General features: G+C 37.3%; 1 protein-coding gene across 2 annotated transcripts in view; it reads right to left on the bottom strand.

The window, feature by feature from the left end:
* LOC135469372 (E3 ubiquitin-protein ligase SMURF2-like) overlaps positions 1-8977 on the bottom strand; it is a 47549-nt gene extending 38572 nt beyond the window's left edge. For both annotated transcript variants that reach the window (XM_064748013.1, XM_064748005.1), the window contains exon 1: positions 8864-8977. In XM_064748013.1, the coding sequence (XP_064604083.1) occupies positions 8864-8915 (52 nt within the window). In that variant the 5' untranslated portion in view covers positions 8916-8977. The remainder of the gene's footprint in view (positions 1-8863) is intronic.
* Positions 8978-12101: the final 3124 nt, after the last annotated feature.

The raw sequence follows: 12101 nt of genomic DNA on the forward strand, positions 1-12101 counted from the left end.
TGGTGGCATGGACCCGCCCTGCCACAAGAAGACAAAGTACATGTATATATGAACAAACACACACCTATGACTCTTCGTCGTCATATGACTGAAAAACTGCTAAGAACGATATTAAAACTCAAGCATTCATTCATAAGTTTGTGGAACTTAATCACTGTAATTCTTCAACCTTTTCGCATGTTTGCAAGGTGATTCTTCAAGCATACTCTGAGGGCATTATTCTGAGTTCAGATAAAAGTATACTTTTTTGTCAAGCCCTGACACTGTCCAATCCAACCAATGTAGTTTTGTCTCCAAAATCAAATTAAAAGTATGCATAAATTGCACTGAAAATTGCTCTTTCATATGCAAGAAGGTTGAGGAATTAAGGTGGTTGAAAACTTTCACATACACAGGTAAAGACCAGTGCATGTAGCTCAGGCTGGCTCTACAGTCTCAATTACAACGCTTTCCAGGCTAAACTACGAACAGGTAAATAAGGACGTTACACGTGGGGAAATACCCTATGTAGATGAGTACAATATTATGTTCCACATTCACTGATGCCATAATCCATATATGTTATATTTGTAGAACGATTGTTAAAGCAGTGTTAGTCTCTAGTGCATGTACACGAATATGATTGAATTTCCCCCCATGTATAGATTAGACATAGACACGAACAATACACATGTATACAAACACTGGCATATTACTGGAAATACCAGGATGCCGTAAATCCCTAAGAACTGTCAAAGCGTAAAGCAGTACACAGATCATAAACAGGCAATTCTCTTTGCTGCAGCTGCACAATGTGTGTACACTGTACTAGACTTCTAGTATATAAAGGCAATACTCATCCCTTTCGCCTTCAAAGAGACATGCATGCACTTAACACCACCAGTTTGACATGGGAGTTTGTACAAGATACATGTAACTTTTAAACACATGCCTAGAGCATTTCGATGTTGAATGGAAAATACATGTATATGAATAGCACCTTACAGGATCATATGAATATATCTCAAGCAATCTCTACCAAGCAAATCATGTTCAAAAGGTTTAAAAATCATACCATTTATTATCTATCACAATTTTGGAAAAATTAACCTGTTTCATGCTTGAAATCTGTCTCGTTTTAGAGTAAGTTTAGAGAAAGGAACAGGACTTGTTAACCCGATCATGTCAGTATAATGTGACTGGATGGGGTGTCATGCCTGGTGTCTTCAGCTTGATACTTCAGTGGCAGTAGCACTTTGGCTGCATGGACAGTACACACACCTAATGACGCATGGTCGTCATATGACTGAACAACAGAGTTTTGAGTTCAAAACTCTTTTATCGTTGAAGGTAGACAAAATCCAACTGTATCACGTGAGCTATCAAAAATGTTAGGCAACTGTTTTTGATCCTGTTCATTATAGCATGGGCCTCTGTAAAAAGTGTCATATAAAGTAATTTAGAGTTGACGAATGAAAGAAAAAATTGAGAATAGGAACATTTTGTGAACTGGAGAAGTTACCACAGGAAAGTGGTGTTATTAGTCGCTCTGGAAAAGGCTAAAGCAGGTGATCAGTAAATCAATTTCAACAAGGTTGCCTACCATTTTTCACCATACACATGGCATTACTGTTTTTACCTTTGACGACAGCAGAGTTCCAACTGTAAACTCCCCTATTTATAAGTACAACGTAAAACCCCAAATATACAAACATACATGAAATTTGCCAAATATTATTGCTGACTCCACACTCAGTAGGCCTTCACTTGACATTGCCTGCCTTAACTACATATCTGAGAGACTACCATTCACATTTCATTAAACTAACAACGAGTATCTGCAAACTATTTAAAGTTGTCTGAAAACTGATTAGTCTTTCGTGAGAGTAAATCTGAACCAGGTTCTCTTTAACTGTACTGCAGGGGATGTTGTCAGAAACTGTATATTAACGATAAACAGAAAAAAATCATTTCTAATGTTGTATGGCAATTTGACCTCGGCAGCTTTGACTGTACAGCAGCTACAAATGCAACTTTTGTACGTGACAGATACTGTACATGTAAGTACTCTACAATCAATGAAGCATAAACTGTGATGTAAACAGCAGCCTAGAGCAGATTTAGTTTGCGGTTTACAGATACACCCTATTAAACAGAAACACATACGGGATGTCCATTGCGTGCGTCAAGAACAAAGCATTTCTGCCCTCCAGCTATGCCACATTATCTTCCTTACCTCTGTAAATAGGTATTGGTGTTTGAACAATTTGGGGGAGGTGGGGGGGGGGACATTATGAATTACAATGGTTGACAGACATGTGTACATGTGCTTTTCTATGCCACTTTACAAATGCTTCACTTAGTTTACCAGACATCATGGTATATTTTTCACTGCCTATATAATGTACAATGACGAAATTGTAGCGTTTATTCTGCTGTCCACTGATTGCATCCTTTCTAACGAATGCTAATTTGTTTCCCAGCATAATTAAGTTAGCAAACACAAAGAAAAGAACCACTGATGAAGATTGGTATTACAATGGTTTTTAGACAACTTACTACACATCTTTTCGAAATGATTGGGTTACTTTTTAAAATTGTCATTATGATACAGGTGAGATACAGTTACAGGTACATGTAGTGTATGTATGTATGTATGTATGCTTGGGGTTTATGTTTTATGTATGCTAATATGTTGACGAGGAGTCATTAGGTGTGTGTAGATATACTATGTCTTCTTGAGGCAGGGCGAGTCCATGTTACCAAGGTGCTGCCACCACTGCAGTACCATGCCGAAGAAACCAGACGTCACACCCTACCCAGTCACATTATACTGACACCTGGCCAACCAGTCCTGTTTCCTTGCTCAAACCTCTCAGTGCTGAGAGCCAATTGAGGTAGAAACAAGTACCATTTTTAAAGTCTCTGGTATGACACCAGGTCTCCTGACTTCGAGGCAGATGCTCTCACCATTAGGACATCAAAGAGGTATGATTTTGTGGTAAAGTTCATCAGTAAAGTGCCAAAAGTAAGTGAATTACTCAGGCCACTCCAATTTCCTCCACCCAAAATACCCAGCCACTATGTAAGTGAGAAATTCTTCAGTATGACATTAATCAACAATGGAATAAAAAACAAAAAAAAAAAAGACGTAAATGTACAGTAATATACATAACATGGGACAACATGATTTCTCATGAACTGTGTTAACCACAAAACAAATAGGTGATCATGAGCTACGTTTTAAGCATCCGTAAACTTACTTCAGCAGAAAAAGTACAACTATACATGTATTACAGAAATACAGATCATGTATACAGGAGCTCACATACTGTATGTTATATGTACATGTCTACATTTTTTGTCTTTGACCTGTTTCCACGAATAATATAAACTCATAGAAGATACTGATCCATAAATTTACATAAATACATGTATCAAGTGTTTAAGATCTGTAACACAAGTCTGAATCACAAAGACCTATGCAGACTAATGAACTCCTTTCCATACCATGTACCTGTCTACATGTATATTTAAATCAACCCAAGGTAATCACAACTGTACACTCACCTTTGAACATACAGGTACATGTTTAATGGTAATAATTAGCCTCTTTTTATGGCTTACACAAAGAGTACATCAACATTTCAACTCTCCTCATACAGAGGCCTGTAGCCTGAACTGTCCAATACCTCTTCCGTAAAGAGCTCTGATATAACACAATCTAGAATGACCCTTTCAAACAACCGTACCATGGCAAACCAAGACATGTTGTTGTTGTAAGGTTACTCTGTGACTGAAGGAATCAGGAAAGTGAATACAAGCCAAATTTTGCCAATCTAGTTGATGGAGATCAGGTAGTAACTATGGAGATTATGTATGGTTTGCTTACGGTGATCAGTGAGACCAGGTATTGCTGAAGTATATGTCGTTTTTTAATCAGAACAGTAAAACTCAGTAGTTGACACACTATCACAGAAATATTAATGAAGACACATCTACAATTTGAACAATGAAATTTTGCACTTGTTTGCCAGGTTATTTTGCTCATGTGGAGTATTCATTGGCCATTATGAATTGCTATTTACTTACATCAGAAATCCAGGTGCCTTCTGACTAAGCATATAAGCAACAGATCTGAATGGTCTGTTGTGGAGAGAGTAAAAATTTTCAAGAAGCTTGTTCTAAAATGATTTCAAATGACATAGTTCAAACATAACTTATTATGTCTCATAGCAGGTAAATAATACCAGTTCCCACGAGTGACAATGTTGTAAATTTCATTAACAATGAGTCAGCCAAACAACCAAACACAATGTACTTAAGTCCTTCAATTGTGAGCACTGGTCTAAATGCTTTAAGCAATATTCATTAAAATCTTAAACTTCTTGTTTTTATGTTAAGTTAAAAACAGTTAATATATACATGAACAGTGTGTATACAAACAGGTTAGCTCAAGTGCACAGACTAGCAGACACATCACTTTCCTGTCGCATATACATGTATGTAACTGTACATATAAATATAACTTTCCAACTTGTTAAATTACCTACATGCCCCAGTTAGTACACATGTGAAAACCCTAAAAAGTCATGAAACACCACTGGCTTGACATGTGAACAACAGAATTAAAATTGGAAAACATGTAGATGTAAAATACATGTAGGTATTTCATCAGGTCTAATTTTACTCTCAATGTCGGGAGAACCAGCACTTGGCAGTTAAATTTATGACGTGCGGTGAAGAAGATAGCTGTTTGAATTAACTTGAGATTGTAAAGTCCCTTCAGGGAACTCTGGCTGCCAGACAAGAAGACCTGTGTGACATATCATACCTCACAGCCTACATTGTGCACACCTAACCCAACAGCTCATAATAATCTGACAATTTAAACACTTCCTTCTAATTCTTTTTAGGGAGTTCATTATAAACAACTACCAGTCTTATGATGAAGATCACCACATATTACAGTATTTATAGATGAGTAACATATACATGTATGGTATTAATTTAGTGGGCATAATAATTTCACCAAGACAACTCTGAAATGAGGCCATCTGACCGATCAGGCCATGCTGACATCAGCAGTGCATATGTGTACACTTCTGAAACTTGTCCATGTAATTTAGTAGACAAATACAGTTACATGTAGATATGAGATAATGTAGCATTCGACAAAACCAAAATATAACCAGAGTACAGTAAATGTTACACGAAGGAAGAAAAAAGTGACACACTCATGATAGTAGAAAAACATTCTCATCAATTTAAGTTTATATTAACTGTATCTAATTTTAGGGATCTGTATTGTTATCTAATCTGTCACAGAGGGTTAGGTAACACTCGCTGCATGAACTAAATCATGTAGCCTGGAACTGGTATTACACAATGCAGCACAACAGGAGCAGAGCGCTAGGTCACCGAAGCGTGAACAGAGATGTGAGGTGTACAGGGTGAGGCTGGCCACATGTAGAGAATGCCCACTGGCCACAACAATCCTTCATCTATAACACCCACCCTCCATTGTCCCAAAGGCCTTATTTTACACACAGACAAGCCTACATTTAATCCCACAGTACATGTACAATGTATATGTTGCCTTGTGGTACTTCATACAAAATTAAGCATTCAGTGGAGCATCTTTAGTCAAGGAAAAGATCGGAGAAACATACATATAACATAACATTTTAGTTGACAGATTGTGGTAATCCTTCATCATGAAAAAACAAAACTGATGAACTTGCTTCATAGTTTTTATCTTTTTATCAGTAGTCCAAAAGTTTTACTCCTTGTAGTGTGAAACCACTTCCAAAGTTTGATACTACAGCTGGCTAAAACAACAGATAAACATATTGGTCGACACCTAGTATTAATAAATTCCTCAAAAACATGCTCCCTACACATACACACTACATAAAAAGATGACAGTCAATGGAAAAAAACTTTTAAACTCGGTGTCTTAAATTGGAAAAACTTGATATCAACTTTTAACAGTCAACGTCAAGTTTTGCATCATGTTTTTGTGCTTGTGCCTTCAACAGACATATTTTTAACTGCACAAACAGAACACCAATCCTTTCTGGCTGACACCCGTCACAATACGCTTTATTCTCACACAGATTCCGGATACTCTATAGTGTCTAAGGTTACCAGTTGATTACAATATCTCTCAGACCATGCGGTTGCCACAATAACTGACTGACCATCAATTTACACATTTACATGTAGGTAATTCACCAGTCCACTTGATAATTAACTTCCTAGTGGATGTTGTGTGTATCCCCATTAAATGCTTCTGTCTGAGAATCCTCTTCATCACATATTAGTCTTGGTGAAGAGGCAATGAAGGGGTAGTCAACCCAGGCCTAATCTCACTAATGTGAATGGGTCAGTGTGAAGTGCTCATTTACACTGCTTTCAAATTGTTTGTTCTTCCCACCAGAAGATGCTAACCTCTACAGCCAGACCGATTACAGACTGGCCATCTCTTTGTCACCTTGAGCTAGTAGATGTATCACATGTTTACACAGTTCCACTCCAATCCCTGTCGGTCACAACCAGTGTGTGATGTCAGAGTTCACTGGCAAATCCATTGCATGCTGCACAAATAAAGCTATTTCACCACAAGGTCAATTGGTGCACTGAGCAGCTGTCATGACAATTCTGACACTGTGTCATAAATACCTCAGTAAGTTTCAATGAACTTAGTAACTTTGCATGCTACAGTTACATATATATTAGCAAATAAAGGTCTATATTATTAAATGGTAGAATAATGTAATATATACATGCACAGCCAACACAGCCAGTGCATGTAAAATAGCTACAATGTGCAGGTGCATACAGCACTAGAGAGGTATTAATCTGCTATGCGGGGTATGCAAACAACTACACATGTATGAACTACTCCCAATCCCATTTTACTGTCCTAGAATCTTAATGAGATACATGTATCTATATAGAAACACACATATGCTATTTTATCATTTGCTGCAATAACTATTTCTATGCTGACACAACTGCAAGGATTTAAACAGTTGGAACCACAAAATTGCGACGACACTCCACTCACTACTACATGAGCATACATGCACATGAATTTTTGAGGTGATCATTATACTGATGGAATCCTATTAATTTTTTCCTTCACAGGCATGTATTAAAGTAATAAAAACTATCTAGGTTAGAAAACACACATAACATACTTAGTGTAGCTATTTTTCAAGTCGGATTAAAAAATGTATTCCTTTTCTCAGTTCCTAAACAAATAAACAAAGATCAAAGATGATCTTGTGAGTTAAAGGGCCTTGTTTCATGAAACAATTGTAGGCTTACTTGATTGTACTACTCATGGAGGCTTTGTGAAACATGGCCCTGATCCTTGTGTGATGTAATAAATGCACATGAGTATTAACAGATGGCAGACGTATACATTTTGACATAAAAAAGGAACTTTTGCATGTACTACAGGAAAGGGATCTATTGGTCTACATGTAGCTTTTAATCTATTCAGAATCTTAAGCACCAAACAAAAATGTGAGTCCCATGTAAAACGGATTTAACACTCATAATCTCTATCAGTTCAACCAGGGATTGGCATTATCAGTCTTTTTCATCAAAACTGACACATGAGAACTGCTGGAAAGGATCTAGTACACACTGCCGCTCATGTAGGTCAACTTTTCACTGAGTATCATGCAGGTCAGGTCTCACAAGTTGTAACCAGGTAATGACCAAAGCATATCTGAAAATACATGGACTTGCACAATAAAACTAGGGCAGGTCAAAATGTATTTTAGTTGTACATGTCATAAAATGTGAATGTGGAACTAGATGTACGCGAGCATATAAATGACACACTAGTGACCAAGGTGAGGGAGTAATGCTATTCCTAGTTGGAATAAAATGACATGAAATGAGGAAATTAGCTTATTACTAAATTTATGGGTATTAAAAAATGTGCATACAAAACAGTGTATTCTGATTTACGTCGAGTGACATATCAAAGGCTATACTGTAATTATTTATTTGATTGGTGTTTTACTCTGTACTAAAGAATATGTCACTTATGCAAAGACATCATGGTGGGAAGGTAATACCTGCATGCTTAGAGTAATTAATATTTATACATGCCTCCATAAGCTTGGACAAGTATAAGGTTAAGAATGATATGAGCTATTCCGAGATTGCTGTGATGTTTGGTTACGCCAAATTTTGATTACAAAGTCATTACAATCAAAAAGTAAACAGGCCATAACGAAATATATGTATCAATGAATATAATGCCATCATCAGCCATTACTGCTTGCCAAAGGTTCAAACAGATGGTTGCCTGGCAATGAGAACATCGGAAAATTATCTAAAAATCAGACAAAAAAATTGACAGAACAGCAGCTATTCTTCAACAAACATTCCAACTATTGAGAATAAATTATAAAGATGATCAAATTGTGATTGAATGACATGCTGCCCCCCATCAAAGGGTACAATATCACTTCCATGACACTTCATGCTGTCTCCCCCATCAAGGTATCATTTCCTAAATACAGCCCGACCCTCATCCCATCCCCACCCATTTTTCAAGTTTTCGATTTAAGTTGACAATTTTTTTCTGTCAATTGATGAAAACTACACATAACAACATCCACTGCCCGATCCTCACATCAGGTGAACACGATCTCATTAAACTGTCCCATATTTTCAAGTAAACACCGCTGAGAACAGAAAAGCCGTCAAAATAGTTTCTGAGACGGCTAGACAAAACGCGGCCATCTTTGCCTGCCCTCATGAATGGAGAGAAAGTCTTCAACACATCTGAGAGATGATCGCCAACAAAACTCACTCAAAACCGGTCATATCTCTAGCACGCTTTGTCTGAACATACCTGTAAGTCTAATCTTTTGGGCTCCATTTCTTCGTGTACCGCTGCTGGCCATTCCTACGAGAAAACAGCTAACTAAATACCATCATTTGAGTCGTTAGCTTCTGTCCGATAGCCTGTGTATCTAAACAGTGTAGGAAAGGCACTTGTTCAGCGTATGTAAATGAGGGGGCGAGCTAGTGTTGTACTTCCGGACACAATGCGCATGACTCATTTGAATCGTGTGACGAGATAGGAATGCAGATAGTCTCTCCAACAGTCATCAAAAAACACCTCTTTTGATAGGTTTAAAAGACTTCGAGTCTGAAAAGGGCCACAAAGCCGTTTCTTTACCCACTATTCACCAATTCAACGGGATGATGACTTACCGCGAATAGGTCATAAATAATAGCGACGACATAAATGTGGAATCAAAGAGAAAAGTAATATGACCGTGTGGCGCTTTATACACAGTTTAACGAGCGGGTACATGAAGTTGCTTAGCAAATTATCATATCGCATACAGTTAAATTGTAACAAATAAATATTTAAGTAATAAAATAAAAATAATGATACAAAACAACTTTTAAACGTTATTACTCCATTTATGCTGCTTAATAAATGTATTCGCCTATAGTATGACAGTACAATGTGTGTCCCATTATATGTACGCCGTGACAATGTCCTGTCAATGACAATTAGTAGTTATGAATATTTACGAAATTATGATGCTTAATCGTTCATGGATGATTTTTGCACAACAATAAACAAGCAAATGTCAAACATTTATTTATTTATTTATTTATTCGGTTGATGTTTATTGCCATGCTGAAGAATATTTCACATACGACGGCGGCCCGAACATTATATGATGCATGGGAGGAAACCAAATGTCAGATAGGTAACCCGCATTGTACATTGTCAATTCTGTTAAATATGTAGCATTTCTTCTTTGAACAACAATTTGTCTTCCCTCTCCAATGTTGTTAACGTTATATAAGGTTTTCCAATGTGAATAAATCACATTTCTAAAAGGATCCCAACGATTTTAATATAATTTAATATAATAAATGTGATTCTTTTCGCATGGTAATTTATTTATTTATTTACTTACTTTGGGGGGATCATATTTCAATACTGTTACAATATACCAACTCGTAATTTCAGACTGAGAAATTCGACTTGATCTCTTGTAGGTCCAATGTCTTACATGGAAAGTTCAAATAATCACGATATTGCGTTCTCGTGAGGTTGGCTTTCCGGGGGGTATCGTTAGATTATCCTTCCAGCCTATAATGTATAGGCGTAACACCCTTAATATATGGATTCAGCTTCCTGATATTAACACCATGCAAAGACGGCTGCCATATTCTCTGGCAATCGATGCCAATCGCAATTCTTTCAGTTATTGCGGATCTACAATCATGTGTGATCCAAATTAAGACCGACTGTTCTTGAATTTCAAATATTTCATTCAGCGTCAGACAAGCCTACCGCTTGGGACTGACCTGTATTTGTGACCTGTGCAGACGCATATGTGGCCCATCGGGAGCACGGACTGGTCATTGAGAGGGTTTATTTACTCTGGGTGCCGTTACCCGGGTACCCAAAGAAAGGGCGGTTCAGACTGAACGTCTTTGACCAGTGTCCATCTGGTACAATCTGCTCTGTGAAATGCCATTGACAAGGCGACCAGTTTACCATTACAAATCGCCGTGACCAGCCTAATGTGCTTTGTCCGTCACTTCTTTCGCCATTTCTATTCAACTGCATGGTTTATCACAATATCGGAATGGTACATGTACAAAAATGATCGGGGTATGTCCGAAGAAAGGTTGTCATTCGGTGTACATCGATAGATACATTTTTGAACGTTTTTTATGGTGTTTAAACAGATCAATATACATCTTAACACAATGCATATTCTTAAATTAAATCTTAAGTTGCACGCTGCAGCTTGGTAAATAACTGGGCGAATATATTTGAGAACAAGTACAACGTCGTGCAGCGCTAATCTGCAGTTGAAACCTTCGTCGCACTCCATACAGTACCCACATTGAAGAGTTAGGTTGGGAACAACTTTACGTTCGTCGCCGAAAGCACAGGCTACTTCTGTTTTATAAAATAAAGTTAACGGCTTATCTCCCCCATATCTTCTCCAATCATGTCCAGTCAGAAATAATGATACTGACCGTTCGTACATGCTTAGAAACCGTAATGAACGTCCCCTCTTTAAATGTATGATAAATATGTTTTCGTCCTCATTTTTCCCAAAAACGACAAAGGACTGGAGCGACTTACCATCTAAAATTAGAAATTCATCGTTTCCTAAAACCAAAATCCTAAAAAATTGAATATTCTTTATAATTTTTAATATAACGATATGTCTGTTTTGCATTGTAGAATAAGGATGAGACTGAGCGCTCTTCACGCTGATCTGTTTAAGTATAATATTATCCCATATCAGTCCTCTAACTATTGTCTATCCCCTAACGAAACAGCGTATCATTTCCTAATAGATTGCCCACACTTTGCCGCTCCTAGGACGCATATGCTTGTTGACATAGCAAAAATCAAGTGTACAGGAGTTCACCAGTCTTTACCTTTGGCTAATTCACTCATTTCCGAATACTTATTTAAAGTGTTACTTTTTGGATCTAAAGAATAGGTACTCTTAGATAACATTAAATTATTTCAAACCATCCACAGTTACCTCCTGACCACCAACAGATTCAGCAATTAATACTAATGATGTTCACAGTTGATATTACATTTTATTTAATATGCTTGTATACATGTATGTACAGGTACATTTACTTATGTAGACAATACTATTTATTTCTTTCCAAACTAGGTTTAACCATTTAATTTGTAATCGGTCATAATTTTTTGTTGTGAATATCTGTAAGGCTTAATTCTTGCACTTATTTAACTTTATTTTACTTTATTCTATTTATTACTATATAATTGTACGTTAGCAGATATTACGTTCAAAATACCATTTTTCATATGTTGCAGTTGAATGCAAATAATCTTGTTGAGGAAAACCCCTCGTGGCCACTGGCTGTGGGCAATCCTCTATAAATAAATAAAGCATTAAATTAAATTAAATTAAGAGCGGCGGTACGGGAGTGGTGGGGGGGGGGGGGGGGTGCTGAGGCTGAGGAAGTGGTATCCCAGCACATCAGGACCATCAGGCGAGGGTGCAGGGGCCGCCTTGGCCCAGGAAGGCGGCCCAAAGAAACATTATTTAGCGCCCCAT

The sequence above is a fragment of the Liolophura sinensis genome, chromosome 1 (genome assembly GCF_032854445.1).
Source record: "Liolophura sinensis isolate JHLJ2023 chromosome 1, CUHK_Ljap_v2, whole genome shotgun sequence".
Classification (NCBI taxonomy): domain Eukaryota; kingdom Metazoa; phylum Mollusca; class Polyplacophora; order Chitonida; family Chitonidae; genus Liolophura; species Liolophura sinensis.